Here is a 12,959-nt window from a genome sequence, read left to right as displayed (position 1 = left end):
GACCAATTTTGACAAGGTACGGATCGGTAAACCCAGCCGGACAAGCCCGCCAAGGTGCAGCAGAGCTCCACTAACCGTACTCCGTACTGAACAGTCCTCCTTCATCGCATGTTGCTTGCAGAAGATGCAGAACGGAGCACTCAATATTTCAAACAACAATCTAAAACCCTGAAAATCCCCCTGTGGATGAAGAAAACACATCGCGCACTCAAAATAGCAGCACTGGCGTTTCGCAGCAACCATCAACCGGGCGCATCGTGAAGGAGGGAGGGCGGGGTCTGGCAGCTCCCCGGATCGATATTCGAGACTGAGTCCGGGTTCGTGGGCTGAGAGAAACACAATGAACGAGTATCCCTCCGGCAGTCTGGACCACAGCGTCCCGTTCTTGCTTACTCTGGGAACGCGGACTGGCTCGGCATACGATTTCGGGCTGAGTGCTGCCCTCAAGGAGCAAGCCGTCCTCATCCGATCCGACCTCCCGCCCCTCGAGTCCGACCAGGCACGTGCACTGCTGCGGTACATCCAGGACCGCGATGCTTCTCAGCTGCCCTGCAATGCGAGAGAAATGGCGGCGAGAAAATACCGCTTCCGGGTCAAGGCGGTTGAAAGGGTGGGTGGCACGCCTACATGCTCCGGGTGCAGGAAGCCAAGGACACTCCCCCTGTGATGTCGAGTTTCTGTGCCACGCACTGTTTCTGACCCGGTTCGTCTGCCTTAGTCACTGCTACTACCACCTCGCCATGCGCCCCTTCCGGAAGGCATCGAAGCTCCGTCTCCGTCCCCGTCCACCGTGCTGCACTCCCCCTACTCCCCGCTCAGCCCCATTTCCCCTCTATATCCCGACGGCCTAATCGACACGCAATGGCTACGCAAACACCAAGAACTGGTCCCAAGCGTCCTTCTCTGTTTCTACACCCTCGTTTCCGACACGACCCTTGCCACGCTGTGTGACAATCAGATCAAGACCGATGTGAATAATATCAGGGCCCTGCTGAGCCAGTCCGGTAACAAGACGAGACTGGCGGTTGTGCTCCTGAGTGACCATGTCCCATCCGCGTCCTTTGGGGAGGGTATTCAAGAGCGGCTGGAAACAATCCGCAGGGGCTGTGGTTTGGATTCGAAGGCCCTGTTCCTCGTGCCATCCAGCGACTCCCAGGAAGAACTCGAGCGCGTGGCCGAGAACATGCTCACGACGCTTTACGCCGTGGCGATAGAATACTACCGGGACCTGGGCAGGCATTCTCGAAAGAAGAGGGGTAGAGGCATCGCTCCCCAGCCGACAGTGCCTCCAACGTCTGGAACTTCGCAGACGCTCTCGCTGGCTGGGTGGAACGTCCGCTATGATTTCAAGTCGGCTGTGTTTGCCGAATACCGCCTGGAAATGGATGTAGCACTGCGCTCATACGAGCAAGCGTACGAGAACCTACTGAGCTCCGAGTTGATGGAACTCATTCCGAGCTGGAGCCCGCGGTGGAACGAGGCGAGGTTTCTCGCCGATGTTATCGCCGTGCGCTGTCTGAGGTCCTTGCTGTGGAGTGGTCAGCACAGCTCAGCCGCTCGGAGATGGCAGGTTCACCGCGAGAGGATAGCCGACTTTGTCGACCGCCGGGGCAGGGGCACCAACAACTACGGCTGGGAGGCCTGGGAGGCTCGGTGGGCCGTTGTCATGGCGGATCTGATCGACAAGGCCGACATACAGGATTTGGGTCCGGCCACCCTGAAGCTCTTCCTTCCGCCAGAGAAGAGCGTCATGGGCGAGCGGCTACAGCCCTGGGAACTGCTACATCACACAGGGTACTGGCATCGCCTGGCCGCGAAACACTTACAGGCCCGGAAAGCTCTTGCACATGCCATCCCGGAAGATGACAGGAGATCGCCGAGCGCCTCGCCGGCCTCCCATGTTGCGAAATCTGCTTTCGCCTATGACACGTACATGTGTCCTGACCCATACGAAGAATTCCCCTTGGGCCGCCCAGGCGTAGACCATGGGCAGTTGATAGTTGACCGGCTGATGCGAGCCCGTTCCGAGTTTTTAAGACGACGCCAGACACGCTTTGCCGCCGAGGTATCCCTGGAGTGTGCCAGGGAGCTTGCGCTCGCCGAGAACTGGCCGAACATCGTCAGCCTTCTGCGTCCCATTTGGAAAGACCTGCCCTTCAGGAGCGAGGGCTGGATTGCCATTGCTGAGGAGCTAAACTGGGCGCTCAGGACTGCAGCCGCTGAGGTTGGTGATGCGGAGCTGCTGCTCCTGACTAGCTGGGAGCTGCTCTCCCGGGGTATGTCGCTTCTGTAATTTGAAATGTTATTCCCCTGACACGGACTGACTCCAGTCCAGACTTCACAAGACGCCCGGGCTGGCATTACGATATATCCAGGGCATTGGAAGACGTTGACCTTACGCCCAAACCTATTGTTTCGATCAGAGATGGACAACTGCAGGCATTCGTCTCCGCCTCCTTCCTCTTTATGAAAGACGAGGGTAGGGCGGGCCAGAGTGTTCGCGGCCAACTCTCTGTCGTTTCAAATACGCACTCGGAGTCAGCACCTGTCGTTCTCAGCAGCATTTACCTCAGCTTCAAAGGTAGCCTTGACGGGGTCGTCCTGCGGCACCAAGCCAAGGGACCAGCGATTCAACAGAGCCAGGGCAAGGCAATTCTGAGCTCAGTACCCTTGACCAGGCAGGTGGATGCCGACGCACAAGCAGAGCCCGCTGAGTCGGACGAAACCAGCACTGGCGTCACGCTCGTCGGGTCCTCAGACTTGACGCTGCTGCCAGGTCGAACCCTGGTCCTCGACATGGAAATACCCCTGCGGGAGCCCGGTGAGACGCTTGCAGAATCGCTAACCCTGAATGTTGAAACTGAGCTATTTGGCCTGCGGCAGTCTTTAGCCTTCCAGGAAGCAAAGAACGCCAGACTTTGGTATCTCTCCCCTTCTACAACTAAGCACGTTGCTCACCCCCGTCCCCTTGCAGTCCGCGTCTTGCCCAGGCCTCCCAAAATGGAGGTCAGGTGTCCAGTGTGGAAGGAGCAATACTACGCGGATGAGCCTATCAGTCTCAAGTTCGAGGTCGAGAATGGCGAAGATGTCGAGGCGTTGGCCAAGCTGGACGTGCTCTTATTCGGCGAAAAGCCACCGAGTTTCACGGTAGAAATCCCGGGACAAGAGGATCAGACCTCGTTCAGCGTCCGCAGCGAAGAGACCAGGCTCTCAGGAGTCTCGATGGGAAGCATCGCGAGCTCCAAATCACTCGCCATCGGCCTGCGCCTGCCTCCGATTCAGCGCTCAAGCCGATACGACCTGACACTCAAAGTCACCTACTTCCTCCCAACCAACCCTGGTACGCCCATTTCACAAACGGCAGTATTCCAGCTCAAAGTCGTCAACCCCTTTGAAGCAAACTACGACCTCCTGCCTCGGGTCCACCGCGACCCCTGGCCAAGCCTCTTTGATCCGGAAGGCATCGCCCCTCCGAGCACGGCCGAGGGTGACAGTATCCCTCTCCCTCCCAAAGGCATCTCCCAAGCCTGGACGCTCATCGCGCGCTATGCCTCGTTCGCCTCGGAGCCCCTCCGCGTAAAGGATGTCGACATAACCATCCAACCCCAACCAACAGCCTTCCGCTGCACCTCGACAAAATGCACCGAACTCCCGGCCTCCGGCGCCGGCCGCCTCGTCAAACCCAAGACAATCCAAGAAGCCGCCTTCGACCTCGCCGCGCAAAAGCTGACCGTCGACGACCGCAGCCACGCTCACCTCGACGTATCCCTCCTCATCAAATGGACCCGCGTGGACACGAACGATCAGACCACCAGCAACATCACGACCCTCCCGATCCCGCGCTTCACCCTCTTTGGCACCGAACCACGCGTGCTGGCGTCCGTCTCCTACCACCGCCGCCGGCGAGGCGCAACAACAATACCAACAACGCCTCTGATCGCGCTCACCATCATGATCGAGAACGCCTCCAACCACTTCCTGACGTTTGGCCTCGCCATGGAGCCGAGTGATCAATTCGCCTTTTCGGGACCCAAGCAGACCACACTGAACCTGCTACCTGTGTCGAGGAGGAGTGTCGAGTACCGGCTGCTGCCGCTTGATGCGCCGCCTACGCCGACAGAAGGGAAGGAAGAGGAAGGTGGTGGGTGGTGGATACGGCCTGGCTTGGTGGTCAGGGATAAGTACTTCCAGAAGGTGCTCAAGGTGATTCCTGCATCGGAGGGGGTGAGAGGTGGGAAGGATGGGTTTGAGGTTTGGGTGCCGAGGAGGATGGTGTTTGGGAATGCCGGACAGGGCGAAGACCAGGAGGAATAGGCGATTACACCCTGCCCGATATAACTAGGGAGAGTCACTGCCAAACTTATGGGCTTGTGCGGTCTGGGACTTGGTTTGACCAAGTGTTGACGGATTGTTGACGGATGGACAGGTCACGAGTTGGCCTGAAGGTGCGGCGTAAAGCAGAACATGGGCATGAACCCTGAGACAATGCGAAACCATTGTCGCCATTCTAACTCCGGAACACCGTAACTGTCACTTGAGTACCTCAGTGATGATGTCTGCCACCTACAGATAACACTGGTGCGGGAGAGACGACATTCATACCGATATCCTTGGACACACAGCTCACGAACAACTCGTTGGGGGGTGTAATCTGCCAACATTTCTCTATGTTGTCATGGGAAATGCGTCTCTACCACGTTTCTATCTGTACCAAAACAAATCCTCAAAATCAAGTCGTCAACATTAACTAACTGACTGACGGACTGACAGCAAGTGGAGAACAGCAAAAAGTAATCCAGAAAGTAAATTTTCAACTCTCACCAGCAGGACAAGCACGAACCAGATGCAAAGACAAGCGCAGCTACTCACAACCGTTCACCCGTCATCGCTAGGAGGCCAATCAGCTAGTGCTCCACCACTTTCACAGACTCGACAGCCTCGTGTTCCTCATCCTTCTTGACATCCTCCGCGATCAGTGTCTCGCCAGCCATGTTGGTGGCAAGGGACTTGGTCTCTTGCTTTTCCGGCTCGGACCCAGGTTCAGCCTTTGGAGCATGTTCGGCCTCAGCTTTGAGCTCAGGCTGGGACTCTGCCACGGGTTGAGCCTTGGTCTCGTATGTGGTTGAGGCATCTTGGTGTTTCGGCTCAGGCTCGGCAGCGACGTCAGCTTCCTCCTCTTCGTCTTCCAGAGCCTCAGCGGGGGTAGCTTCGACCTCGGCGTCCTCCAGTTTCTTCTCCCTGGCCTCAATTTCAGCCTCAGGTCCAGGCTCAGGGACACCCGTCACCCCACCAGCACTGACGATCCCCTCATCAGGATCAATTTCAAAGAATGTCACTGCCCCCACAACCCCACACACCACGCAGCTCTTCTCCTCCACCGGCGGCGCAGCAGCAGCACTTGCAGCAGCAGCAGGCGCCCGTCTCTGTGGGCCTCTGGCCCTGCCCTTGCGCGCATCGCTAAGCGGGACCTTCTCCTTCTCCTTTCCCCCTGCAGCAGCGGTAGCAGCCTGCTCCTCGTCCTCCGGCTCCTCCTTTTTCTGCGGCGGCGCCTGAGGACCAAGCTGCAGACGCCTGTTGAGGTCATTCATGAACCCCCCTGCCAGCGCGGCAATCTTGGAGCCCATCGGGCGCGCCGGGACAGCAGGCTTCTGGCGGGGAGGTGGCGCCGCAGCCTCGGCGGGTTCGAGGCCGCCCGAGGTAGGGCCCGCTTTAGCGGGGCGGGCGGGGATTTGCGGTTTCGGGCGGTCAGGAACGGCCGGCTTGTCGTCGACGGAGGCTTGCCTTGGTTTGGGGCGTTCGGGTACAGCGGGCTTGTCGGTGGGTGCGGGTGGCTCGGTCGGCTTGGGCTGGGGCCGATCTGGGATTTCGGGATTTAGAGCGTCGGCTGGTGAAGGGGAGGCTGCGTCGTCCTGTTGCGGAGTGGACACCGTGGTTTCCAACTGCAGGCTTTCGGGGGTGTCCTCCCAGACGTCACGGCTGGGGAATCGCTGCTGCATGTTTGGACGGGATGCTGCCTTTTCGGCGATGAGGTGTTTCTGGTGCTGCGCCCATAGAGGCTTTCCTGTGACGCGCTCCCCCCGGAGTTCTCTCTCGGCAAGTTCTTCCTGGTGGCGAGCAAAGGCCTGAGCTGGTGTCTCGCCCTCTCTTGGGGGAGGGACGACTGATGGCGAAGGCTTTTCACTCTCATCGAAAACCTCCGGGGTGGAAACCTCCGTCGTGTAGAAGACGCTGCTGGGTGCGTCTTCCCAAACGTCGGCGCTGGGGAAGCGATGCGAGTGGCTGGATTTGCGCTTCTCCTCCTTCGCAGGCTTCTTCTCCTCAATGTTCTCGTCATCCTTGAAGAGCGGCTCGTACTCCTTGACGTCTTCCAGAGGGGTTGAACGCTTCTCAAACGACGTCTCCTTGTACAGGCTGGCGGGCCTGCTTGTAGGGCGGCTAGATGGACCTTCCAGTTCGAAGGCGGGAGGCTCGACAGCCGGCTGGTGGGCGAGGCCCGATGGGTCCTTGGCAATCTCGTCTTCAGCCAAAATGGGGGCCGTGTAAGGGCTCTTTACCGCGTCTCCCGCGTTTGACTCGGTGTCGCTGAACATGACCGACCTCCTACGATTCGGCTCGTCGATGTGGATCACGGCCTTCTCAAGTTCGGGTGACGCAATAGAAGGGGAAGCTATCCTTGAGGCCGACTCTTCAAGAGCCTGCCAACCAATCTGCTCACTGGGGGTGCCGGCATAGTTTTTCGTGGCTACAAAGCGCCGGTTAGCCCATGGCGATGAAGCGCCTCGCAAACGATCAGGACAACCTACCAAGACCAGCGCCGCGGCTCGCGGTCTCCCGAACAATTTTGTTCAGGTCATCGCGGCTCATGGAGAAGTCGTTGGGGCGATCATAATGGTGGGGCACATGCTCCTTCTTAAGCAGATCTGGGTGCTTCTCGTAGTAGGCCTTCTCAAGCTTATCCTGCGGGGCGACGCCGTGGCCATGCAAACCGTAGCTTCCAGGCGGAAGGTTTCCATGAGCGGACGTCCTCCGCGAATGATGCCTGCCCTTCAGACCTTCGGTGGCGGCAGGCGCAGGCGACGGGGCTTGGACGTCGCCGGCATTCTTGAGCATGGGGACCTGCAGACCGATCTCGGGAATGCCGTGCTCTTCATCGTGGCTCTCGGGCGTAGACAGCTGGCTTGTGGTGCTCGCCTTTTTCTTCAGACTGCGGCTGGACGGCTGGGCCGGACCCGACTCATCGACGCTGCTCGGCCTCCCAATGCCAAAGGAGGCGGCTCGCTCGCTGTCGGTCCGCGTAACGGCCATGACGCGCTGCTTGGCACTCGAGGCGGGCAACGACGGCTTCGGGGCGTGGAGTTTGAGATCGTGGGCGACGGTTCGGGTTTGCTCGGGACTGGCGCTTCCTTCTTTGCCCGAACTCAACTCCTCGGCCACACTCTCATACTCCTTGCCTTCCTCGCCGAGGGTGGGTAGCTCGACCGAGGTAGGGCGGGCTATCAAGTCGCCATTGTGGCCATTGCGGGCGCCAGGTTGCAGGCCCTGGCCAAACTTAAAGACGCCCTCGTTTAGGGGCGACGGAGCGAAGCGGTCGGGGTTGGGGCTGATAGAGCGCTGGACGCGCCTGTTGGTCGGCCGCGGGGGGATCATCGGAGTCGACTGCTTCTCTTGACTCCTGGACGGTCTCGGAGGTATGGCGGGGGGATTGGCGGTGGCGGCAGACATGGCGGGCAAGAGGTCACTCGGCTCGATTATGTATGTTAGGAAGCAGCTATCGTTGCAATCTCGGTTGAGGGAGTAAGGTAAGCGCGGTGTACGGCTGCCGGCTGTTCGCGGATATGTCGAGAAGGGAAGCTGTCACAATCAAGAAGAGCGGGGCTCTGCTTCTGGTTAGCCGCTGCTCAACAGTCGGTGAGAAAGGAAAAACCCAGGGCGGCAATGCAAGATAAGTTCCCGTTGAAAACAGAGTACATTCCTAACATGCAGGGGCAGTTTGGTACGTGCAATGGCCCCTGGATGATAACGCCAATGCCGGGTCGAGCAGTTCTGCTGATAACACCCAACATCAGACCGCGAGCGATAGGCAGCCGGCAGAATGCGCTAGATACGAGCCGCGATACGGCTCGAAGCCTGTCATCGAAGACGGACTGGCAGGTGACCAATTACATGATGTTGGGGCAAGCCGCCGCTTGCTGCTATTAACTGGAGGAAGTTTCTGGGCTTGCGATCCTGCTGCCCACGACGCGGAAAGCGAAAGGCCGCGCAATAACGACAGAGCGCAATGACTCGCCGGCCCGAGAATGTGCAACACACCGCTTCGAATTGTGCAATGGTGCTGGGGCCAGGTGTCTGACTTGTGTGGCCAGGGAGATCATAATGGAGGGGCAGAGTCGCCAGAACTCACCGAAGGAGAGCTACCCAATAAGGTACTTTAGTCTTGTTTAGGTCGGGTCGGTGAGATCCTTCGTAGGTGCGCTGTTTTGGAATCTAGGACAGCAAAGGATGCCGGAAGGAAGATAAAGATACTGAAGGTCGATTGAGTGCTCGGAAAAAGAGGATGCAGTTATTGTTGGTTGTTTAGCGGTGTGAGAGTTTTCTTTAAGCTGATGATGAAACTGGGCCAGGACTCGAGGCGACCGTGATGGCCACTTATACCGCTGGGTGGGAATTGGCGGCATCGTCATTCGCCAAAGCCAACATGTACCTTGGTACATTGCTGTGCCTCGATTCCTCAATGCTGTCCCGTGTCTCAACAAGGATCCTGCACCCCTCAAGGCTAGAACATTGCAGCTGATCAGGCCCAGCTCAGAGGATCACAGAAGAGGAAACGTGGAGTCCACCTTATGCGGGCGATGGGCGAGTCAATCTTGGATGGACCCAGGGAGCAGGTCACGGGTTCAACATCCTGTATTTACTTTCTCTAGGCCCGGTTCTACTTTAACCTGTGTTACGGTGTTGAATCGAACAGAAACAGGGCAGCCAGTAGAAGTTGATGGAGACCAAGGGTATGTTATTCGGAATCGCTGTTTAGTTGTATATAAGATAATGTGCCGTAAGGTTCTGAATTCGCACAACAGAAACCATGGAAGTTTCGATGTGTCCATATGGGCAACGTTGACACGCACAGTTTCAATACCGCATGACACTGTGCGCCAGCCTCGCTACCCCACATCAATCCACCAACTACGGCTTTGGGCTAGCTCCAGGATTTTCTATTTGGAGCCACGGGGTGCGAATGACCACAAGAGTTTTCTCTTGAGGGTGCATTTGGTCGATTACGGATGTAGCTGCATTATGACGGTATTGTCGCGAGAGACGGACTGCGACTCGCAACCCGTACCCGTAAAGGCCTCTCTGAGCGGTCAAGATCACGTAGGGAATTTAGACACCAGTAAGGTAATGATTCCATCCACACGGATAGCGATACGGAGCGCTTGATGAAGCGAAGATGGCGGGGCACGATGGGGTGGGGTTGGCAGGGCACTGTCTGAGTCGAGGCGTCGAGGTTGGGGAGCATTCGTTCCACGCGTGGACCAACCTCCAGATGATACGATCACTTGTTGAATGACACCAGCAGCCATCGCAGCCATCTGCGTTCTCGACTGCTTGCCATCTTGGTGTACGAAGGATGGTGAGCCCCACTCGTCCCTGAATCGACCGCCTTTTTCATCTCCAAGTCGATGGGACGTTGAGCTGGCACCTCTCCAACAAACCGAGCTCTGCCCCCTCAGGAAACGGATACCCGAGGACGCCGCGTTTAGCGATTCATTGGCGTTTGTCGACTTGAGTAACGACAATCTCACAGTACTCAACAAGCACATCTTCGTGGTTGACCGCAAATGCCGCAGCAAATCAATGACGCAATCTTCCTGGCAGTTGTACCTCTGTAGATTACTAGTACATTTGAGTTGTATGACTGTACATCGTGGCGACTTAGTTCAATACCTATTAGCAATGAAAACCACGCAGGTGTAGTTGGGTACTTAGGAATTTACAACAGCTGTACGGATCCGTACAGATAAGGGGATCTCATGATGCGCTTGTCCACGGGTGGAGACGAGCCCCTTCTGTCAGGCATAATCTGATGTCACACTAAGATGAGGTGAGTTGGACGACTAATTGTGCCCGGTCCCTTTGAGACCGTCTCGACCAGGCTTCTGGACAAAGGGGCAGGGCCGTTTCTCTAGCACGCCGTACCTGAGTCTTAGATACACGTTGTCCCACCGTTAGTTGTCACGCAAATATACCTTCATCACCCAATAAGTTTTCTCGCCTCGCCCAGTGCCCCTGCCTGCCTGTTGAATGGACTATCATCCCGCCGATTCTACGGAGTAAATAGCATTGCATTGGAAGAATTCGTCCAATGTAAACAGGAGCCTGATCTCCCAGCTCTCATCGAGTCCTATCAACCGAGGTTATAGGCCCAGTAAGGACTTTGGACAGTAGATAGCTTCTGAGCTCACCTCAACTTTCCGTGTAAAGCACGTAAAGCTATTTGATGTGGCCATGTGTGATCAACAAGGCTTGCACAATCATCTGCACATGTCTCAGTTCTCTAGCAAAGCCGTCCGCCACCGAGTTCCACACACACCATCCTTCCCTTCTACAACATTGGGGCCGTTAACCCAGAGCACAAAAGGGGGTATCGCTGATTCATTGAGCGCAACCCAACCTATACTCGAGCAAAGACTTAATGTTCACCCTGTCACTATGATGGCCGCGGAAGCAAAGTCAATGCATAAGCAAAGAGCTAACAAACTACATGGATTCAAGAGCCGCCCAAGACCCATGAGGAAACCATAGACGCCATGAGCCCCTCTTTTTAAACTAAATACAAAGATGCGGATCCGACACAGAAAATAATGCCTCTTTCGTGGGTCTCTCTCCTACGTAGCCAGCGCCGAGCTGAACGACGGCACCCTCAAGGAGCGTCCGATCACCCCATAGCGACACCTAAGTAACCTGGAGGGGAAAGCCACCTTCTCTTCCCTCTTTACTTCCGACCATCTCCCCACTACCCATAGTTGCTCGTCATCACCAGAACCGTCACTAGTACCTCCTCCTCCTCCTCCTCCTCCTCCTCCTCCCAGCCTCGACCTCATACAATCATCTGCGCCACCCCCGCTCCACCAAGAGTCTTGCTGCCCACAAACGCCTGGCCCTTGATGCCCGCCAGGAGATAACACGCCGAGGTGGCCGTCAGGAACACGGCCGCAACGATCAGCGAGGTGGCGCGGCTGATAATGGTAAGCCACTGGATGAGGCCCATGGTGAAGTATGCGGCGGCGCGCATGTAGTTTGTCGTGATCTTGCGAATGAAGCTGTCAAACTTGGGCGAGGTCGGGCAGATGCGGAGAAGGAGGGGCACTTCGATAAAGAGGATTACGAACGAGGATGCGCTGTTGTTTGTGGTGAGGCGAAGGGTTAGTCTTTGGGGCTGATTTGAGAACGGTTGCCGGCAACTGAATGGAAAGGGGGAAAATGACGTACAGACACACGGCGCTAAGCGCGATGATTACGATGCTCCCGGTGAAAACGTTGGCGATACCGAGGGCGAAGCAGAGGATCATGGTGAGGATGCCGAGCCTGTGTGGCGTGTAAATGTTAGCTCGTACTCTTCAACAACTGCTGCTGTTGCGGTTGGCACGGGCAACTCAGCAGAGGTGCGGAAGATGTCGATCGTGCAGCCTGGCGTCGAGGGGCGTGTGTCGTATGGTAGTACGTGGGAGAGGATGCTCACCATTGCCCGTAGATACCTGCAACGAAGCCGCGCCGTCAGCATCACATCCCGTACCAGAACCCAAGCCAAAAGGTACTCCTCAACGTAGGCGGGGCGCCAAAACAAGTGAACAACGTACTGAAGTTGCGCGTCGCGAATTCCTCCTTCAACGACATGTTGCTGGTGTTTTAGGTGGCTTCTCCAACTGAGATATTCGAAGCCCATGCAACCGTTCGTCTGCCCCAAGCGAACTGCGGTATGGCCGCGTGTAGTCCACCAGTATGTATCTGCAGCAATACCCGTTGCGCAATGTTGTGCGTCTACTGCGTCGTGTTGTTCGGTTGCTCGGTCGATGCGATCTAATGCGATGCGATGCTCTGAGTGCCTCGGTGGGTGTTTCCGCTACGATCAACGGAATCGACAGATCGGGTTCTGAATAGCAAGGGCAAGCGACTCCGCGCTTTGTCCAACAGAAGCCAGGAACAAGAACTATGGGTCAAAGCAACACAGTTGCTTTCTTGTTCAAGATGTCGGCCTTTTTGATCGACGGCAGCTCAGCTATCGCAGAAGCTCACAATTGAAGCAGTTAGCACGTTGTCATTCTCGGCAGGACCGAGTGGGGATCTCGGGTGCAGTGGGCTGTGCTCTCCGACGCCGTTGATTGGTCCCTTGCTTCCCGGACAACGCGACAGAGTGCTGAGCCACGTACAAACGCTGTTGATGACGACCACCCAGCCTTGCTGAAGATTCCCGGGTACACTTGATTTTCTGAGAAGATGTCAAAACATCCACCCTACCGTTCAGTAGTTTGAATGGTTCTATCTGGTTTGCAATGGATACAGCGATGATATGTGCCCAGAAAACAGGCAGGTGGGCTCCTGGGACTCAGAAGGACAGCCCGTCGCCAACAGGCAGCTGTATTCGAGACAACCAGACCCTTCGGCTGGCCATTGCCGCGCCGGGTGACGCCAGGCCGGTGACGCGGCACTCCGTCAGATGCTCTCGAAACCAACAACACAGCATAAGCAGCATTACATGCACCCGGCAGAGACGCTTAGATGGCAGTTCGTAATCCCTTTAGGTATTAACCCAAGCTACGCCATCGAGAACCTCCATCGCCAAAAGCCACACCGTACTCTGTGTATGTTGAGGGGTCCTTGTTCGCTCCGCCAAAGGTACCAGAAGCGACAACCGGGTGCCACAGTCCCCCGCTACCTTTGTTAATTGTCACCTCTTCGCCCAC

At 56.8% G+C, this 12,959-nt stretch overlaps 4 protein-coding genes across 4 annotated transcripts; 1 reads left to right on the top strand and 3 right to left on the bottom strand.

Moving 5' to 3' along the window:
- The first annotated feature begins 60 nt into the window (after nucleotides 1-60).
- Nucleotides 61-4,687, top strand: N657DRAFT_611212 (uncharacterized protein). Its single transcript, XM_062790357.1, has 3 exons — nucleotides 61-610; nucleotides 719-2,276; nucleotides 2,336-4,687. The coding sequence occupies exons 1-3, from the start codon at nucleotides 341-343 to the stop codon at nucleotides 4,312-4,314; spliced, it is 3,807 nt and encodes a 1,268-aa protein (XP_062650763.1). The 5' UTR covers nucleotides 61-340; the 3' UTR covers nucleotides 4,315-4,687.
- Nucleotides 4,688-4,782: 95 nt separating this feature from the next.
- Nucleotides 4,783-7,856, bottom strand: N657DRAFT_184997 (uncharacterized protein). Its single transcript, XM_062786135.1, has 2 exons — nucleotides 6,804-7,856; nucleotides 4,783-6,742 (listed from the first exon to the last, which is right to left on the bottom strand). Exons 1-2 carry the CDS (start codon nucleotides 7,720-7,722, stop codon nucleotides 4,905-4,907), a joined length of 2,757 nt encoding a protein of 918 aa, XP_062650762.1. The 5' UTR covers nucleotides 7,723-7,856; the 3' UTR covers nucleotides 4,783-4,904.
- A 1,411-nt stretch (nucleotides 7,857-9,267) lies between these two features.
- On the bottom strand, nucleotides 9,268-10,182 carry N657DRAFT_640877 (uncharacterized protein). Its single transcript, XM_062792054.1, has one exon. It carries the CDS (start codon nucleotides 9,816-9,818, stop codon nucleotides 9,366-9,368), a length of 453 nt encoding a protein of 150 aa, XP_062650761.1. The 5' UTR covers nucleotides 9,819-10,182; the 3' UTR covers nucleotides 9,268-9,365.
- Nucleotides 10,183-10,747: 565 nt separating this feature from the next.
- Nucleotides 10,748-11,959, bottom strand: N657DRAFT_640875 (uncharacterized protein). Its single transcript, XM_062792053.1, has 3 exons — nucleotides 11,856-11,959; nucleotides 11,488-11,753; nucleotides 10,748-11,396 (listed from the first exon to the last, which is right to left on the bottom strand). Exons 2-3 carry the CDS (start codon nucleotides 11,565-11,567, stop codon nucleotides 11,096-11,098), a joined length of 381 nt encoding a protein of 126 aa, XP_062650760.1. The 5' UTR covers nucleotides 11,568-11,753; nucleotides 11,856-11,959; the 3' UTR covers nucleotides 10,748-11,095.
- Between the last annotated feature and the right edge of the window lie 1,000 nt (nucleotides 11,960-12,959).

Source organism: Parathielavia appendiculata (genome assembly GCF_033297405.1).
Source record: "Parathielavia appendiculata strain CBS 731.68 unplaced genomic scaffold N657scaffold_2, whole genome shotgun sequence".
NCBI classification, from domain to species: domain Eukaryota; kingdom Fungi; phylum Ascomycota; class Sordariomycetes; order Sordariales; family Chaetomiaceae; genus Parathielavia; species Parathielavia appendiculata.
This window is presented reverse-complemented; position numbering and strand designations above follow the sequence as displayed.